Source organism: Lagenorhynchus albirostris, chromosome 17, assembly GCF_949774975.1.
Source record: "Lagenorhynchus albirostris chromosome 17, mLagAlb1.1, whole genome shotgun sequence".
Taxonomy (NCBI): domain Eukaryota; kingdom Metazoa; phylum Chordata; class Mammalia; order Artiodactyla; family Delphinidae; genus Lagenorhynchus; species Lagenorhynchus albirostris.
In genome coordinates, this window is record NC_083111.1 from 80479272 (window position 1) to 80499249 (window position 19978).

Sequence of the window (19978 nt, forward strand, 5' to 3'; positions counted from 1 at the left end):
CCTCTGCTCTGGGGGTCTCCGGGGCACCCAGACTCTGGGTCAGGCCCCCCGGGACCAAAGAGAAGCCCCTCAGCACCACTCCCCCAACATGGACAGAGCTACAGGCACGCCGGGGGCGGGTGGCCTGCACTCTGCCAGCCAGCCGTCCGCAGCCCTGCAGCCGGACCCTGCCCAGGCCCCAGGCCAGAACTGACCCAGAGGCAGGAGCCAGTGCAGCTGGGCCTCGAGCCACCCCCAAACCAGGCGTGGCAGCCACTCCCCTGCTTGGCCTCAGCCCACCGGCGCGGAGGGTGGGTGTCCTGCCCCTACCCCTCTCTCTCACTCATTCAGCAAACCTCTCTGAGCCCAAGAGGAGCTTGCTGTCAGCGAACCGTCCCGACGGAGGAGAGCCGGGAGCCACGGGGCCCGCGAGAGGGGCCGCCGGCCACCAGAGCAGGCAGGGGCGTCTGCGCCAGGCTGGGCCTCGTGACCGAGGAGCGTGCCGAGCGCCGCACCCGGGGGCCACCAGGAGAAACACAGCCACCAAGCTCCTGCCTCGATCCGGGGCTGGGAACTCGCGGGACGGGTCTCAACTCCCAGGGCCACACCCGTGCCACCTGCTGCCAGCCCCCCTCGGCCCTTAGAGTGTGCCCACCCTGCAGCACCCCAAAACCAGGTCTGGCTCTGCCTGTGGGGGAGCAGCTGGCCTCCCGAACTAGGCCCCTCCCCACGGTCCAGCCCAGGGCACGGCCGTGTCCTGGGTCTGCGTGCATCTCTGATCCGCCCAGCCCTGCTTGGTGCAGACCCCCACTAGAAGGTCTGCTGGGGCCTCTGCTGGGGGCGTCTGTGGCCCCTGCTCATCCCCACGAGGCTGAATCCTGCCGCCCACTCTGCAGCCCTCAGGAGGGAGCTGGTCCTGCTTCTGCCATCGTCTCCAAAGTCCTTCCAGCAGCTCCCCAGGAAGGGGTGAGGCAAGGGTCCGGTGGAGCTCAGCTTGGAGCTGTGGGTGGAGCCATTACGTGCAGACAGAAGGCAGCCCGGCGAAGGGCGCCCCTGACGGACACTGAGAGGCGCCTCGAGGAGGAGGAGGAAAACGGGTGCGGGGAGGAGATGCTGAGGCGCCCCGGAGGGCCCGGCCCGCCCTCCGCACCAGGCTCAGAAACTTCTGCAAAGCTGGCCCCGGCGGTGGGCCCTGGGCTCCGAGGGGGTCGCCAGGCCCCGGGAGGCTGCGAGCCCCAGACACTGCCCTGGCCTGTTCTGGGGGCTGAGTGACCCAGGGAGAAGGGACCCCACTCTGAGAGCCCAAGAGGGCGTCAGGAGGTGAGCTCACCTGCCCTGCCTGCACCACGCCCAAGACAGGGCACAGCAGGGGCAGGGAGGTGAGCTGAGCCGGGCCAGTGATGGAGGAAACGGTGCCGGCCTCCCACGAGCACCCGAGCGATTCACTTTCCGAGGTCTCGGAGGCCCCGCGGAGGCCCTGTCATGTGGGGCGACCCCAGATGGACCTGGCTCTGAGCCTCAGCTCCTTCACGCCCAGGACTGGCCTGGAGCCTCGGTCTCCCCAGCAGACGCACAGGGGCCTCAGCTCTCCCCGCGGTTCTTGCTCGAAGCTCCGTGCAGGCTGTTGAGGGTCCACTTACTCGGCAGGGCCTCGGCGGGCTGGCCCTCGCCGGCGGGGCCGGGGGCCGCGAAGGTCTCAGCCACCATGCGCTCGACGGGCGTGAGGACGGGGCCGGGGGCCCGGGGGCGCTCGGCCAGCTTCCTGCGCACCACCCCTCGCAGGTCCCGCCACTTGTGCTTGACGTCGCCCAGGTCGCGGCGGCAGTAGCCCAGCGCGTTCACCGCCTGCAGGATGCGGCTCCACACGCGGTGCTTCCGGGCGGGTGGGCCCCGCAGAGCCCCGAACAGCAGCGGGTAGTGGCGCGTCACCCTCTGCACCAGCACCTCGGTCTCCTGCGGGCTGAAGTTGGGCTTCCGCGTCTTGGTGCGTGAGTGGGAGCCCGGCCGCAGGGGCGCACAGCCCGGCCCGGGCAGCAGGGCCACCACGGCCGGCTCGGGGCTGGAGCTGCGCCGGCACACGGCCTTGCCGCTGCTGGACCCTGGAAAGGCACCAGAGGCTCAGGGCGGGCGGAGGCCAGCAGGCGCCTGGCGGCAGATGGGACGGGCCGTGGAGAGCAGAGCCCCCGACCCCGGCTCGTGGCCCCGGGTCTCCACTGCACCCCGTAGAGGGGACGGTGGCCCCAGACCGACAACCGTCATCGCAGGGACACCCATAACAGCACGCAGCACGCAGCGGGGGCCCGTCTGGGCCCAGGTGCCCATCCCCTCTGCCGGGCCCCAACCAGGGTCACAGCAGGTGAGTCCTCGCCACCTCCCCGCCCGGGACACGGCCCCTCCCGATCAGCGATGGGGCTCAGTGACCATCCGGGTGACACCTGGGTGTCCATCCGGAGCGTAAAAACCTCCTGCACACCCAGACGAGACGGCAGCCAGAGCGAGGGGAGGGAGGACAGGAGAGGGAGGACAAGGAGACAGACGGGGCCCTGGGGAGACGGGCGGCCCCGCCCAGAGCAGGGTCCCGCAGGAACCCAGGCTCTGCAGCTGAGCGAGGGGCCTGAGGCAGCGCGGCCCGACTCTCTCCAGTCGCCCTGTTCCTGGGGGTGCAGCACACCCCGAGGAGGGCAGCCGGGCCGCCCGCTGGGGAGCAGGGCATGCATGGGCCTCAGCACCTCGCCGGCGCCCAGGCCTGAGGCAGGAGGTTACTCAGAGCCAGGGGACCCCAGTGAGGCAACGACTCAGCAGGGGAACGGGGTGAGGGTGGGGGGCAGCCCTGGGCCGTGGCTGGGTGCTGACTGCTGGCCGAGTGGCTCGGGGTGCCCCAAGCCGCCTTGCTCTTCCAGGCCAGGGGCTGTGAGTACCCCCTCCCCGACCTCCCCGCTGCCCAGGGCAGCCGGGCACTCAGGGCAGCAGCAGGAAAGCCTTAAGGCCACAGCAGGTGGCAGGCCGGGCTGGGTGGGGCCGAGGCCCTCACATTGGGGAGACTGGGAAACAGCAGGGACGTCAGCTCCCCCCTCACAGCCCTGTAACCCACCACGTACGTTTCCTGGGAAGCGGCTCCCGGCTGCACACCCCCAGCAGTCTCCGCGGGGGGATCCACTGCAGCCCATCCCCCGCCCAGGACAGCTTGTCCTCCCCCTGGGAAGTCCCTGGCTGGGGAGGAAGGCCCGGGGCAGGGCCGGGGCAGGCAGGCCAGGGCTCTTCCGAGAGCAGAACGGGTGTGCCGGCCTCTTGCGTGAAACTCCTCAGGCCCGGCCTTCCCGGGGGCTGGGGGCGACCTGAGCAGGCGGGGAGGGAATGCAGCAGACGCCCAGGCCTGCAAACCTGCCCGGGCCTTGCCGTCTGCCCACGCCTGGGGGAACGGGCAGGTGGCTGGGTGGATGGCCTGGGTACCCACCGATGGCCTCTCCTTGCTCTGACACCATGGAGGCCAAGTCCTTGATGATCTGGTTCACATCCAACAGGTCACTCTGTGGAAACAACATGGCAGCCGTTAGGTCAAGGACACGGCCACCAAGAGTGCTAAGTGAGAGGCAAGGACCACAACAAGCCCAGGGTCACCCCGAAGTCAGGGACATTGCTGGGATCTGAAACACTGTCTCCTGACCCCGAGGCCAAACCCCACGCTGAGGATCCCAGGGCTGCGCGCTCCCTTGCCGTGTACAGAGGACCCTGGAAGGCTGCAGTCTAGTCCAGTGCAGGGCTGTGGCCCCAGCACTGTCCTGCAGGCCTGACTAAAGGGGGAAGGAGGCTGAGAGCAGAGGGCACAGTCTGCACCTCCCACAGGCCTGCCAGTCCTGCAGACACCTCACTCCTCATTCCCTCCCGGGGGGCTCCTTGACAGAGGGTCCACTTTTCCTTCTCTGTACACTCGGCACCTAGCGTGGGCCAGCACACGTGGGTGGGTGGTGGGTGGATGGATGGATGGACGATGGATGGACGGTGGTGGGTGGGTGGATGGACGGTAGCCCCACTGCTGTCTAAAGAATGAGTAACTTTGTGAAGCTAGTGAATGGGGTAAGAAGCAGAACTGAGCCCAGGGAACTCTGGGGTACCTCCCGCCCTGCATGTCATGCTGGCCTCTTGCATCTTCCGTGCCGCCCACCTCCATCCTAACTCCACTTTGCCCAGCAACAGTACCAGTGATGCTGGTGAGGGGTGTGGCCACACCACCCACAGACCACCTGCCTGGGGTTGTGCCCGGGGCACCTCACACATGGCACCTTCACACCTGGCAGCACCTGTGAAGGGAGGTCACAGCACCCACCTGACAATGGAGGTTGCGGGGCTCGGAAAGGTGTGTGACCTCCCGGGCCTCACAGAAAGGGGGAGGGCCGGGATGGGCACCGATGCCCGCTGACTTGAAGCCCTCTCCCTGCAGGAGACGGCTCCTCCGCCGGCCAGCCAGGTGACCCTGCGCAAAGCCATTCACCTCGGAGCCAGGTTCCCCCACCTACCACTGGGCAAATCCAAACCTCCTCCTCCCTCAGTGCCCAGCGCGTGGCCAGGGTAGAGCCAGAGGGAAGGTTCCTTCACGCCCGTGAGACGGCGGGGAGCGTTCACAGCCCGCCCCTGCCCCTGCCACCCTGCAGCTCACGCGGAGCCTGGACTGACTTCCACGAGGCTCATTTCACCCCAGTGCAAAATATTACAAGGAGACTCATCCCCTTTTTAGGAGTGCTCTGGGAGATGAAGCAATTAGCCTGATCTTAAACCAACACGTACTATCAACTGCAATTCCACCACGGGGCTCACACACGGCGGAGGCGGCGGCTCTGCTGGGACGGGGCCCGCGGCCGGGAAGGTGGTGGTGAGCGTGGGGCCTCGAGTGGCCTTGGCCTGGGCCCATTTCCGGGATCCGCATCCCCACGGCCCTCCCTGGCTGAGGCCACTGGGGGGGAGGCCAAGCTTAGGCGCCACCCTAAGGTCCAGACCTCAAGGTCACACGCGACAGCCGCGGGCTCAGCCAGGCCTCAGGCAGACAGACACACCTCTTCACACTTCCAGGTTCCCGTCCCAAGGCCACCAGACCACCAACCTTGACCTCGGCCCCTGAGCTTGCCCGGTGGGCCGCGGACAGAAGTCTCTCTCGCACAAGGCTGGCCTGGGGGCCCTGAGCCTGACCGTGGGTGCACTTGGACTCGGGGGCTCAGAGGAGCTTTTCTAGGGCACACAGCCTCCCATGCTGTGTGAGGGCACCCCTGGTACCCCCACTTCACAGACGGGGAAATCGTCACCAGAGGTCAAGGGACTTGCCCCGGGACACGCAGCTGGGGAATACCGGCACCCGCGTTCACGCCTGCCCGGGCCCCCTTCCCTGGGTCACCGCTGGGAGCGGGGCAGCCCCGGCAGTCGGGACACCTGATCAGCACCCAGGGGCGGCGGGTGCTCCCAGGGACGTCTGGTGCCACAGCCACTGGCACCGGCAGACTTAACGTGCACACGCTGGACCCCTTCCCGTGGGCACAGGGATGGAGCCTCGCAAGGGAGAGGACAGGGAGGGGGTGGCTGAGCAGGGGCCTGGGAGCGAGCCCACCGCCCCTGGAGCACGAGCAGCTGTGCATCGCCGTGGCCTGGCCTCGGCGGGACACACGGCTGCTGCAGCGGGTGTGCCTTGTCTGCAAGCACTGACCCCGAGAACCCGGGACAGCCCGGGTGGAACACGGGGTCCCCGGTCCGGCTCCCGTTCTGGGCTTCGGGAGAGGCCCCCACAGAGATGCAGCAGCCAACGCAAGCCCCCAAACGCTGCAAACACACAGGCGCGGGGGCTGCCGACCTGCTCTGCACACTGCCGCCTCCACCAGGGCCTTGTCTCCTCCCCACGCGACCTTCTGTAGCGAGGAGCCCTCTGAACACGGTCGGGGCTGTGGCCAAGGACGGCGGCCCGGAGCGCCAATGACCCGGTCCGCTGGCGTGAGCTGAGACGCACCCAGAGCGCCGGGCACACAGGCCAGCAGCACAGAGGAGGCGGAGCCTCACGCAGGCGACCCGCCCGGACTGCGCTCCAAGGGCACCCGCATCTCATCCTCCAGAAACTCATCATCACGGCTGCCTCCTGGGAGGTCTCCACTCGCCCACTCGCTGGGATCTGGGGAGTCGATGTAACCTTTGACATGGACACCCTCCTTCATTCCCAGCCTCCCTCTTTTTAAGACGCCTGAGACTCCGGCCGCTGACCGTCGCCACCGCTCGGCTGGCGTTGAGGAGCGCCTCCAGCCCCACGTCCTCTGCAGACTGTCCTGGGGCCCTGCTTCGCCCTCAGACCCATGACTCTCCAAGCTGTTTGGCGATGAATAAACCCCTCGCTTGGAATCTCGCTCAGGCTGGGCTCCTGGCGACACTCCGTGCTCCAGGGACGGCTTTCTGCAGAGACCCTTCCCCACGTGACGCAGACCTGACTCGCCCAGGACGAGGCTGGGCCCGGACCCCTAATTCCCTCTCTGCCTCACACAAGATGAACGAACCACTCATCCCGCGACCCGCTGGGACAGGAGGCGTGCTGGCCAAGTGTCAGCCCAGCTCCTTTCCACGGCCTGCGCCCCCCGCAGATGCCCCAGCCCAGCCCCTCCGGCTCGGCGCACTCCCTTGCAGACGAGAAGCCAGTCCCGACTCCCAGGTGTTTGCACGTCATACAGCACAGCGTCCTCCTCGCTCAAGAGCCCCCCACTCCCCGGAACAATCCTTCTTAATAAAGATCTTACCCACTCAATAAAGAAGGAAGCCGCGTGGGGGGGATAAGAGGAGCGAGGGTGTCCAGGGCCACCCGCTCCAGCGGGTCTCCACCAGCTTGGTGGCCAAGGGAGCGAGGATGGGAGCAGGGGACACTGCCCCATCACCAGGCTGACCCCCGACCTCGGGCCACCGTGCGGGGCTCAGCAGGGTGCGCCCCCCCCCACCACGCAGAACCAGACGGACCACGGGGAAAGGGTGGCAGGCGAGCCTGGGGCCACAGACCCCTCCTGGACTCCCAGGCAGAAGCCTCCTATGTGACCTCAGAGAACGGACCAGACTGGCTCCGAGGGGCTGCTCAGAGCATGGGGACCCCAGGATCCCAGCTCCCAGCCAGATGAGCCTGTGGGCACACAGCCTCCAGCCCCCCTGCAAGGTCTGGGGCAGGGAGCCCCACGCGCACTTCCCTAGTAATGCGGAGCAGGTGTGATCCTGGCTGCCTGGGGTCTGTGGTCCCCACCCCCAGCCCCAGGCCTCTGGCCGGTGGAGGAGTTTGTGGGCTAGCACCTCCTCCTCGTCCAGGATCACTCACGGGTGCTGGGACGTGCTGGCTGGGGGTGGACCTGATGACGGGCCAGGAGAGGGAGGGGCCCAGGGAAGGGGGCAGCACACAGAGCGGCAGTATCTGGGCACAGGTGACCAGCACGGATGGCTGTCCCTCCAGTCACCGTGCTGGGCACCTGAGCAGGCCTGGGCTCCCGATGGAGGATGCCAAGGGCAAATGAGGGGGCTGTGCCAGAGATCTGGGCCCCACCAGGAGCTGGGGTAGGAGCCGAGCTCCAGGCAGAAGTCCAGGACTCAGTCCCCGGGGTGTGACCTCAAGGCCTGGCTGGTCACAGGGGCCATGCTGGGAGCCCAGAAGCCCCCCAGGGCTGCCCTAGGATGGAGCCCCCGGGGCAGCCCCAGCCACGACGCACGAGGGCGGCACTGGGAGCCATGTGCCCAGGCGTGGGCACCAGAGAGCGGGAGAGACTATAAAGCACCTTAACTTAGTAAATGTTTAAAGCAGGCAATTATTTTCCTGATGGCTTCTAAAACTAGAACTCATTAAAAGCTCTCACGGAGTCTTCTCTCTTTTTACTGGCGCTGAGGAATAACAACCTTGCACAGGACATAAGAAAACCTCGGGTGTGCGTGCGTGTGTGTGTGTGTGTGTGTGTGTGTGTGTGTGTGTGTGTGTGTGTGTGTGTGTGTGTGTGTGTGTGTGTGTGTGTGTGTGTGTCCGTCCTCCACCTTTACGAGCAAAAGGAAAGAAAATGCCGCTGCACTTTTCTCCATCACGCAATCTCTTCTCGTAATTAGGATCTTGGCAACCATCCACCTACAGAGACGCGGTCCCAGTTCACGGAATAGCCAAACTTTATCTATCGATTTATTCCCATATTTATAGCTAGATATTGGCCAGATCAACAACCCCCCACGCTCTGGCCGCACAATGCCAGCTACGGGCAGGGTGGCTGAGGCCCCACACGCTCTGCTCAGCCTGGAGGCCCTTCCTGGCCCCTCTCTACCCCAGCCTGCTCCCTCCTCGGCCTGCCAGGTAGCCATGGCAACAGAGCAGCTGGTGAGCACAGAGCTCTGCACCTGGGTCAGGTGACACAGCAGCTCAGGAGGGGAACAGGTAGCGCCACCAGGCCTCACAGGTGAGATCAGGTGAGCTGGGCTTGGCACAAGGAGCTGGTGAAGACATGGCAGCACAGGCCACGGGCAGAGCTGGCTGGGAGGCAACAGGTGAGTCGGCCAGACCCATGCCTGGCAAGCCCATTCCATGCTGGCGGTGGCTGGGGGCACGTGCCCGTCTCATTCAAACTCCTCCCAACCCCCTGGGGAGACCAGGCACCGCCCCGCCCTCCAGACAGGAGGAGCCCACCTCAACCAGAGTTCAGAGACCGGCCATGGGCAGGCGGAGCTGGGCCTCGTGGGCTGGCTCCTGGGCTCCGCCAACCCCTCGTGGGGCGATCTCAGTGCCCTGCTGCAACCTCCTCATCTGGGGAAGGCGTCAGAGCATCACAGTCGGGATAGCCCCGCTCTCGAGTCAGGCGGCTGGGCTCCAGTCCCGGCTCTGCCACACGCAAGCCGTGCGGCCCGGCCAGGTGACGACTCCGCCAAGGCTCCACCTCATCTCTGGTCAAGCTGGAGCAGCGCGCTGCTCACGTTCACAGGGCTTTTGTGTGGGCTGACGAGAAGCTGCATGTAAATAAAGGCAGCAGAGCCCTTTTATTAAAACACAAATCTTCTGCGGAGTCCCAACACGCACAACTTTTCACCCATTCACCTGCCATCCACTCAACCCTGTCCATCTACCCACCCATCCCCCACCCATGCCCCTCCCATCCATCTATCTACCAACCCCTCCATCCCCCATCCCCTTGATTGTTCCAGAGAGAGTCACTGAGTGCCCAGACAGTGTCGTGCACCCTCTGGGGCGCCAGGACTAAAAGAGACGAAAATCCCTGCCTCCATGGGGCTTACGTTCTCCTGGAAGAAGAGAAATAATAACGAGGTAAGTAATTAAGTGGTGTGTTAGACAATGCAGAGGACAACTGAAATTTTAGACGAGGAACATCTGAGTCAAAACCTGAAAATAAAAGGAAACAAGTTGCTGGAGGGTCTGGAGGAACAAGGGTCCAGGCTCGGAACTGGAGGGATGCGTTGGCCTGGTCCTGGCACTGTGACCTCGGCCGCACTCAGGGAGGAGGGACAGCCCACTTCGGGGGCAACGAGAAGCCCAGGTCTGGGAGGTGGGACCAAACTGCCCCCAGGCTGGAGAGGGCCGCCCCGCCGAGAACCTGGGAGGACGTGGGCCCAGAGCTGGCCAGGGGGCAGCAGGAGCACGGGGGTGTGGAGGCACCCCTGGCAGAGGCGAGGGGCAGCCGTGCAGGGACAAAGCAGGGGTCACCCGTTAGCACTTGGGCAGCAGGGAGGGCCCTGAGGGTCCATGAAGACCGCCGGCCGCAGCTGTAGGGACAGCAGGCAAGCCACTGGCCAGAGGGAGACTGGGGCTCTGAGGGCGGCCTTGTCTCCAGAAGAGGAAGCTCTGGAGGCCTTGCCTCCGCCCTCTGGGAGGATGGGCTCCCGGGAAAGGGGCCCCGGCGGAGGGCTGGGCACTTGAGGGAGTGTGGTGGGGACCTGCAGGCACCCCTCCTGCCCCTCGGGAGAGGCCTCGCCCTGTCTCCCAGCCCCCAGCTCAGCCTGCAGCCCCAGGGGTCACCACAGTGGCACCCAGGGATGCCCCACATTCCAGTCCGCCAAGCACCCTGCAGCCCATTATCTGAGAGTCCCCCATTTCTGACCGCCCCACAGGACTAAGAAACAGGCTCAGAGAGGGGACCTGAGGCTGGAAGGGATGCGAGGGGGGGCCCGCTGGGAGAGCCGGCTCTCCCCAGGCTGGCCACAGCCTTGCTGTGTGTCTGAAGGGACCCCAGCCCTTCTCTCGGGACCCCACATGCTCAGTTACAGAAGGCACAGGGCGGAGGGTTCACGGCCACTGAGAACGGGCAGCGGGCACCCAGCCCTGCAGGCCAGACTCCAGAGGAGGGAGGGCCGAGGCCCTGGAGGACGCAGGGCTCCTGCACAGCTGCGGGTGGAGAGACAGGCCGTCGAGGGGCAGAGGACAGGCCTGGGGACACAGCTGCCGCTGGCCGACAGTGGGGAGGGGCAGCAGCTCCTGGACACTACTTCACCGGGAGCCCAGACACCTCCTGACACCCACCGATCCCGCCGCTGCCTGCCCACTCCCAGCCTCACGCCGCTGCCTGAACCCACGTACAGCTCACGCTCCATGACGAGATGGACGTTCCCTCTCCTCTCTGCTCCAAACAGGGCCACTGGCCAGGAGGCTGCGAGCCGCCACCTCTGCCCCAGCAGCACCCCTCCCCGACCCTCGGGGTCCTGGGAGGTTTGGGGCCCCTGAGGCCTGACCCACCTGGGACCAGTGTCAGGGAGGTGCTCTCAGCTGGGAAGCCAGAGACCAGCGCCTCCAAAGCAGGGCGGGGGGAAGGAGCCCGAGAGGGGAGCCAAGGGCTGGCGGGGGGTGGACGGTGCCGCGGGTGCCCTCCCGTCGGAGGGACCCCCCCCCCGCAGACCAGGCTCCTGCATGCTCGGAGCTCCCCTCGGCCTGGCACGGCCCTCCTGATGCGCCCCGCCTGCGTGCGGCCAGGGCTCAGACCACCTGGTCCCAGCCGTGTGGCGTGCCTGTGGGGAAGCGGGTACCGACACCCTGGCCCCACGGGATCACGTGCCAGGGACACGCGTGCCCTGGGCTGGCGCGGCTCCCCTTCGTGACCAGCCACTCTGCCCTCTGGAGCCACGAGGTGCCCCCCTCCAGAGGGGTCTCCTGCACTCTGGGAGCCCGCAGGCCAAGCACAGCCGTCCTTCGGGCAGGGAGCCAGCTACTGGAACCCCAGGCATGCAGCTCTCCGTCTCCAGGGCCGCCTCTAGAGCTCCAGGCAGAGGGCAGAGCGGGGGGCGGCAGCCAGCAGTACCCGGATCTGGGAAGGGGCTTCCGGGCGGCACGAGCCACAGGAGCAGCAGGTGAGGCGCATTCTGGGCATCACAGGAGCCCAGGGGTGGGGAGGGGCGTGTCTGCGGGGTAACAGGGAAGAGAGCAGTGGGGGCCATCTCATCGTGCCCACAAGTGGGGAGCCCCCAAAGGGTCTTAAAGGACATTCTGTGCTGCCAGAGGACGGGCTGCCCGAGGAGGTTGGGTGGAGGTCTTTACGGTGCCCCCAGGGCAGGATGCCCTCACTCGAAACCTAACTGAGCAGGTCCAGGGGCCACTGAGCCAGGGAAGGGCCCAGAACCACTGCGGGAGGCCCTGGCAGCCCTCAGTCCCCTGCCCACTCACCACCTGATCCCTGGCCAGCAAGCCAAGGTGCCGGTCGCCCCTCAGCCCTCCATGGGCCACCTGAAATGGCAGGGCCCCGAGAAGGAGGCTCCTCCCTGACCCACCCATTTCACAGATGAAATGACCGAGGCGAGAGGCAGGCCCAAGGTCACCCAGCCAGTTAGTGGAGACTGGGGTCTAAAGCCAGGAAAAGGCACCCCAGGCTGGCATTTTATTTTGTCCCATGAGGTGACTCGGGGAGGGGGAGGAGAGCAGGGACAGAGACACTGAGTGGACCCATCAGCTCTACACCCTCAGCGCCAGGCTGCTCGGCGCCCAGCAGCCACCCGGAAATGCCCATCGTGGACCAGAAAGCACAAAGAGAAGATTATGAAGGAATCGGATGTGATTAACCTGTTGTCGTGACTTTAATTCCACCTTTTGGGCCTCAGTTTCCCCATCTGTCCACACCCCTTACCCCCCACCTAACAGGTAAGTCCTTCAAGGCAGAACAGGGCCTCAAAGGGGCTCCCTGGGACCGCAAGTCTCACTCCAGTAACACTGTGAACGCATAAACCCATGCAAGTCCAAAGGCCCCCCTGGAATGTGGGGGGCAGTAGGGGGGGTACGGTAAGGAGTTTCCACACGGAACCAGTCTGCAGCCTGCCAAGGTGAGAAATGCCACGTGTGTCTTCCTGAGGCCGTTCCCACAGTCCCCTTCCCAGAGCACTGGCCCACTCACCACAGCCCAGCCCCCGACAGGCCACGCAGATCTGGACAAACAAGCCCCAAGAAACCTAAGCAGCGGGGTTCTGGCCGTCTCTGCTGCCGAGACTGAGTCTCGCACCTTCCCAACAAGTCCTGTTAGAGATGTGCTGTCACCAGGACAGATGCAAACCTGGGGGAGGGCTTTTTAAACGCTAATGACAATTTTCTGTTTGTCTTTCCCACCTCCAAAGACCCTGAAGTGGAGGAGAGAGGGTTGCAGGGAGGGAGGGATGCAGGGAGGGAGGAGGGGATGCAGGGAGGTGTGGTGCCCAAGACCAGTGATGCTGACTCCCCGTCCCACACCATCGCCCTCTGGCCAGCACCTGCTTCGTACCCACACCACCCACGCTGCAGATGAGGAAACAAGCTAGTCAGTGAGGCTGGCCTCAGGCCCCGCCCACGGCCCCCCAGGAAGCTCCAGCCTGGCTCTGAGGGCCACAGACAAGACATTGAATTCAGGCTGGCCCTGCATCAACCGAGGTCCTGGTCGGCCCAGAGCCCCACTCCTCTCCCACCAGCCCGTGCCCCTCCATCTTGGCTAAATGACAGCAGTGGCCTCCACATGGGGCCCCCTCAGCCCCGGTAAAGCCCACCCCCTGCCTGTACTCACCACTCGCACGAGGAGGGGCTGGCGGTACCTGGGCCCTCTGCTCCCCTGAACCCCGGCTGGGGGCCTCTGCGTGAGCACAGAGCTGTGCATCTGGCCCCTACCTCAACCTGGCGGCCACGAGAGGCTGTCCAAAGCACTGGCTGACCCCCTGAGCAAACCCCACGACCTCCTGGGGCTTTGCCCTCAGAGCGGAGGGCCCACCTGCTCAGGAGCTCCCAGCATTTCCTGGGGGGCAGCCCTCACCCCACTCACATCCTCAGGCCCTGGGCCCTGCTGGGGAGCCTGCACCTCTGCTCCCTATGTGCCGGACCAAGGCCAAGTCCGTCCGTCCTAAGCAGCCGCTTCATTCCACCTCACACAGGCGGTGCAGACCCCCGGGTGTGCCCGAGGGGCTGTCGGGGGCTCCCCCTAAGAGGGCTTCAGCTCTCGAGCTGCAGGAAGAAGCGGGTCCCTCTCTGCTCAGGCCTGCCGGCACCCGGAGCTGTCAGGGCGATGGCTCCTAATTTGTTCTCAGCTTCTCTGGGAAAGCAGGTCTCACTGTGCCAATGGCAGGATAAAAACATCTCTGTGTGTCTGGTCCTTTCTGGACCATCTCGGCAAGAGGAAGAGGGCTGCCTTCCGAGACACGGCCCCCGTGTGGCCGCCTTCCTCTCTGGGCAGCGAGGTCTGGTGAGGGGAGGCGGTCCACTGAGGCAGGTCCTCTGACGGGGGCTGAAGAAACAAGCATTCCTCCACCAGGCCGAAGTGTGGGGGTGGGCAGAAGGAGGGGGGTCGAACCCCACCTCTCAGGGGGGCGTCCACCTCCTTCAAGAGTGTAGGACCTGCTCATTGCAGACACGGTAACAGGGCCTGGGCCGGTGACTCAGTTTACCAACTTGCCCAAGTCTCTGTTTTTCTAAAAGAATCTGCTTTTAGGGAAATTTTGTTCCAGACACCCAGCTCCTGAGAGCTTCGGGGCAGGCAGGCCCCCCAACTCCTCTGCCGGCAGGCAAAACCGAGGCCCAGAGGGAGGAGGGGACACACACTCAGAGGCTCAGGGCCCACCACCAAGAGAACCAGGCGGCCCAACGGCTACATTCTACATGCACTTCCCACCTCAGGAGGCCCCTCGCACACTCACTGGCACACCTACTCAGGCACCTGCTCCCACAGGCCCATCTCAGGGAACTGCACACCTCTGGCAGTTGTCACAGGTCATCCACGGCCAGCAAAACATCCGGCAGCACGTTTTACACACATGCAAACTTGAGAAGAACAAAGAACTAGCAGCCCCCCACACCCCATGGTCGGACACTGACAACACCACCGCCACCTGCTGGCAGCCGCCCCAAATTACAGGTTCAGTTCTCGCGGCAGTTCACTCAACCCCTCAAAAACTATCCACTGGAACTAACTGCTCTGGGCGCTGAACGGCCTCATCAGAGCGAAATGGCCTCCTGGAAACCTAAGCGTGCAGTGAAGGAAGCAGCCACGGAGACCGGCACGTGCCACCACGTGGACAGAGGGCTGAGTCCACTAGGAAAACGCGGGGGGCAGGGCGATGAGACACAGGGTGAGACTCTGTTGGGTTCCCTGGACTCCCTCTCTCCACCGGGCGGCCCAGGTGGCCAAGCTCAGGCAATGCCCTGGGAGCCCAGGTCCAGCCCCTCTGGGCTCGGGCAGGGGGCGGGCCTCAGTCTGCCGGTCACAGAGCAGTGGCACCACCAAAGGGCCGGCCCAGAGCGCTGAGAGCCGCCACGGCAGCCGGGGACACCCATGGGCACACACACACACACGCACGCGTGCACACGCCAGCCCGCACCTCAATCTGCAGGATGGCCTCCTCACGCAGCCGGATGGCCTCCAGGTCCTCCTCGGTGATCTCTGGAAGCAGCGCCTGCCCCTGGGCCTGCCACACGCCGTCGCCCCCGTTAAAGATCTTCTCGTCCTCGGACAGCTCGGCAAATGGGGCCTGGGGACTCTGCCGAGACACAGACCAAGGTTACCCGCACGCACAGCCCGCTGCCACCAGGCCGAGCTCTCGGCAGGCACCCAGGAGCCCCCAGCCTGCAGCCCTGAAGGGGCGGGGGGGCAGGCTCCACCCTGTCACTCGAGGGACGTCCCCACAGGGTCCCGGGTGCTGGGGCTGCCGTAGATGGTGTGCAGACACTGGGCCCTGTGGCCGTCCCAGGCCTGGCTGCGGGGAGCACTCGGCAGGACCCCACAGCCCCCCAGAGCCAGGGCCACACAGAAGACCCTGCAGAGCACAGCCGCCACGTTCCCAGCTCTTGAGGGGTCACAAGCCTCTTCATGAGCCCCCAGGAAATGTCCCTACAAGCACACAAACCCCAGCTATTCGTCGGGGGGCTGTGGCCCCCCTGGGAAGCCCATCCCAGAGCTGGTTACAGACCAAGTGCAGCTGCCGGGCAGGGGCCGTGGAAACCGAAGCATGGACGTCACCCAGTAGGGCACAGACCCGCCCCAGCTGGGACCAGATCACGGGGAAGGAAAGCCTGAGGGGGGTTTTCAAGTTGTCTTATCCTTTACTGATTTCTTTAATTCACCAAATTTTCGAATGCAATAAACTAGCAGCTTCTCCCTTTAATGAATTCTACCTGTCTCCTGACGGAACCTGGGTACAAGTGAGCTGACATCCACCCCTGAGGGGCCAGTCCCGAGTGGGGAGCGGGGTGCCAGTGGGGGGCCGCGCCCACCCAATCCCCGCAGAGATGAGACAGCAGGAGCCAGGGATACCCCTCCTCCCAGAGCCATGGCTTCACACGAACAATGCTTCCAATTTACCTGCAAATGTTCAGCAACAAAGCCTACTGACGTGCACCCCATGGCACCCCCCCAGGAAGACAGATAACGGCACACGCACTCCCCCCAGCCCCGCTCCCCCAGGCCTGTCGTGATGACCAGAGCAAGAGGAGAAGGCACAGAGGACGGGCAGAGCCCCGGGAGGGCAGCCTGCCCACCAGTGCCCCTCACCTCCCACGTGTGTCGAAGCTCCTTGGAGCCGCTGTCTCTGACGCTCCCAACATCCTTGCAGGGAGCAGCCAGGAGCCCACTTTACAGATGAGGCCGCAGAGGCCGAGAGGCCAAGGAACCCAGAAGAGCCGGGAAGTGGAGCAGGGCTCCGGGCTCCCACCTGGCACAGGGAGCTCCAGGTGAGAACCACAGACCAGGAGAGAGGGCGGTGCTGGGACAGTGCTGGCCACACGCCCTCCTCCCGGCCCGGGGGCACACTGCCCTGGAGGCAGAGGTCAGTGCTGGGCACACAGATGGGGGGACGGCTGCCGCTCTTCTTGAGCCCCTCCTACAGGTGTCTGGGCAGCGGGGACGGGGCTGAAACACAGGACTGCCGTCGCCCACGGAACGGCCCTCTGTCACATCCCCAGGACACTTGGCGTCGGTCACCTTGGAAGGAGGCTGCCACCTGCCTATTTTCTGTTTCCCCTTTGTTACAGGCCCCTGATGTCTGCCTGCAATGAAGACCACCTTCCCATGCCCTGTGCAGCTCAGGGTCACATGGCAGAATCCTGGCCACACTGACGCCAGAGAAGTGACTCTGGGTGTGTGTGTGGGGGGCGGGTAGTCCAGGGGTCCACTCGGCTCCACAGGACGGTCTCTGTGCCTGTCCTCCCAGCAGACCCTGCTCCCTGCGGGCCCTGCCACACCGCCTACAGGAGGCCCCGCGGGTCAGCAGGAAGAGAACACAGTCTGGTGTCCACATTCTTTCCTGCACTTTGGGGCCCGTGATGGCCACCGCAGGCCTGGCCTGCGGTGCAGTGGAGCGGATGGACACTGCCCACACATACTCATCTGGGCACCAAAAGCAGCAAATGGCACAGAGAAGAACCTTGGGGCATTTGGACAAACGCCAGTACAGGCGGGCGCAAGGCACTGGAAAGCCACGTGTGACTGCGCCTAGGAAAGGGGACACACCGGATGCCATCCTTTCCATTGCTCGCGGCCCCACAGGGTGGGCACGCTCCCCTCGGTCACGGGGGACGCGTCCGCACACACCCCGTCCTCCTCCCAAGGCTGGCACTCTCCCTACAGACCACACCGATACACGCAGCACCTCGTCCCCACCGTCAGCAGAGGCCTTTGAATAAATAAATACGTGGCTACGTGAACACAGAATAGAAGACCACAAATTCTGCTGACGGGCGCTCCCCGTCCAAGGCGGCCGTCACCACCTCCCTTCCCGGTGTGGGCGGGAGGAAGTGAGCAGTGCCAGGCGGGCAGCAGCGGGGTGCGGGCTGGCCCCGCGCCAGGCCGCGCGCCTCCACCGCCCCCCTTCTGCGCTTCCCAGGCCCCGCCTAGGCTGCAAAGCCCAGTGGGTTCCGGCCCAGCACTGGCACCGTCGGGCCAGCGGCACACTCTCAGGGCCCCAGCGTTCTCCTCCACAGAACGGGAAGAGTGACCCGCGCCCAAGGCCTGGGGCCTGTGTTCACCACACAGCAGCTGTGCTGTCTGCACCCCCCCGTCCCGTCCCTTCCCCGTGCTGCCCAGCACACCCCTCACTCCCAGCAGGAGCCGCGGCATCTGGTCCCCCTCGCTGATCCCATGCCCTCAGTCCAAGGCGGGGAGGGACCGAGAAAGCTCAGCTCTGCCGCTTACTAGCTGTGTGATACTGCCGAGTTCCTTACCTTCTCCAACCTCAGCCTTCGCTTCCCTAAGACGGGGCCGATACCGCCTACGTCCCAGAGTCACATAAAGAAGTGACTGGGATGCAGGAGAGGCACTGACCAGCGAGCACACGTGAAAACGAGATGCCAATGGAAAGCCCAGGTCAGGTGCCACGCAGGGCCGGCCGGCCCCGGGCAAGTGAGTTACAGGGCACAGGACTCGCGTGCCTGCGGGGGACCCCAACGGTGCACCCCTCCCAGCAGCGGCTGCTCCCAGCCCTGAGCTGCGCTGACGCCGGCCCCCCACCCACCTGACTCCATTGGCCTGGGGCACCGCCTGGACAGCGGCTTCTAAAGGCCTCCCTGGCAAACCTAACAGCCCCCGTGGGAAGAGCCCTGGCCCGCGCACCCAGGGGCACGCCCACTGCAGCTCTGCTGTAAAGCACAATGTGACCAGCAGGGGGTGGGCAGGAGCACAGGGGCGCAGCCTGCAGTGAGCACCACGGACCAGCTGGAAGTGAGTCAGACACTACGGTGCAGAAGTGACACTACGGGTGTCGCGTGAAGCCTCCTGGAGTCTGGGTTTCCGTGGAAGCTCCAGAAAGCCGAAGCAAAGGGTGCCGGCCTCCCTGCAGGCGTGGGTACGGCGCCTGGCCTCCACAGGTATCGGCCGCCTTCCCCAAGCGGCTCAGGACGAGGGAGCAGGGAGGGAGAGAGGGCTGATCCCGCCGCGGCCCCCCTCCTGTAAGGATCAGAAAGCACCCTTTATTCTCCTCACAAAGCCTCAATGTGGGTCTCGAGCTCTGAAGCCAGGATTAGGATGTGCTGGCAGGGTGGGCGCTGGGGCCGCAGCGCAAGGGATAGCCGTGGGATGGCTTTCCAGCTTGCGGGGCAGCCAACAAAGGCGGCTTTCTCTTAGCTCCAAGGCCCAGGGCTTGGGTTCCGTTCCGACACGTCCATTAGAAGCCCACAGTCCAACGAGACTGCTGGGGGGCGGGCCCAGCGGTTTCCCGTGAGAAGAGAGGGAGCCCGATGGGCGTTCAGGGAGGCCAGGAGGGCGCGTGGCGGGGGGTCAGCGTGGCCCCCCACCCAGGGCCAGTGAGCAGAGACCCAGGGCTCTCAGGGGCTCTGGGAAACGGGCCACTGTCTCGCCAATTCCGGCCCAGGGCTCTGCATGGGAAGCCCGTGACCTCAGCGGGAGGGCAAGCGTCCGAACGACAGAACGAGAGCTGGTCGCACACTTGGGAAACACAGCTTCTGCGTAGTAGCCCGAGGCTGGTCATCCACTTCTCCAAACAGCAAAAGGCTGTGTGTGTGTGAGCTGACGAAGTCTGGAGGCTCAGTAAAGCCCAGGACACAGAACAGGCATGACTGTCGCGATCCTTCCCTGGCCCCATATTAAATAAAGGCGCTGGGGCCCAGGGGCAGGGCCAACCCGCCCTGCGCCTGGCGGGGACCACAACTAGGGTACTTCCCAGCAGACGTGGAGGTGAGGTGGTCTTTATTGCTGCTGCTGGGAGCACGGGGCTCTGGTGAACCCACACCGAGCTGGCGACGGCAATGCAGACTTCTGAGTGTTCCCAGCGCTGGACAGGCACAGCCCTGCCTTGGGACAGAGGCCAGCCCAGAAGCACCTGGCGGCTGCCCACCGCCTAGGCCTGGGTAGGAGACTGACCCAGGGCCCAGCTGAGGCTGCGGCCGACAACAGTCAAGAAGGCCGACTCCAGAGAAGCCAACCTGCCCCTGCTCACAGCCACACCCAGCACTCAGCTCAGAGGAGAGCCAGCAGGCAGCGGCCCCCCCTGCTCCTGCCAGGACCAGGACCACCGGTCCACAGATGACGGCCCCGAAGTCCAGAGCATCAATGCGGCCACACCCCCGGGCTGAATCCTGCAGTATATCATCTCATCAACTACAGCTTGCAAAATTCCTGGAAGTAATCTAATCTTTCATAACTTCTCAGAAGCACTGTTGACCACTGTCTTCCTCTTTAAGAAAAACTCTACTGAAATAGGACACCAGTAGTTGAATGCACAAATCACAAGTGTAGATCGGTCTGTGACCTGTAACAAAAGGAAGACTTCCGGGTCAAGATACGGACATTCCAGCCTCCTCCTCATCATGCTGTCCCCTACCAAGGGTAGGGGCTTCTAACTCTGCCCGTTGGTTTGGTCCGGTTTTGACCTCTATCCCCTTTGGGCTCAGCGTGTGTCCGAGGTGTCACCGGGGCCTTGCTGGCCACAGCACAACCCTTCTGCTGCCAGTCTCCCATTTACGGACTCAGCACAAATGCTGTCCATCCCACCGCAGGCTGGCTCTCTCCCAGGTGTCTGCTGCTGTATGTCATGTGTGCTCAGCGTTCTTCTATGTGACTTTTCACTGGGTATACATTTG

At 64.8% G+C, this 19978-nt stretch overlaps 1 protein-coding gene across 1 annotated transcript in view; it reads right to left on the reverse strand.

The window, feature by feature from the left end:
* TSNARE1 (t-SNARE domain containing 1) overlaps nt 1-19978 on the reverse strand; it is a 78696-nt gene that overhangs the window by 3487 nt on the left and 55231 nt on the right. Inside the window, exons 9-11 of the mRNA XM_060128189.1 lie at nt 14770-14928; nt 3434-3506; nt 1620-2078 (exon numbers count right to left, since the gene is read on the reverse strand). Coding sequence (XP_059984172.1) covers nt 1620-2078; nt 3434-3506; nt 14770-14928 — 691 coding nt within the window. The remainder of the gene's footprint in view (nt 1-1619; nt 2079-3433; nt 3507-14769; nt 14929-19978) is intronic.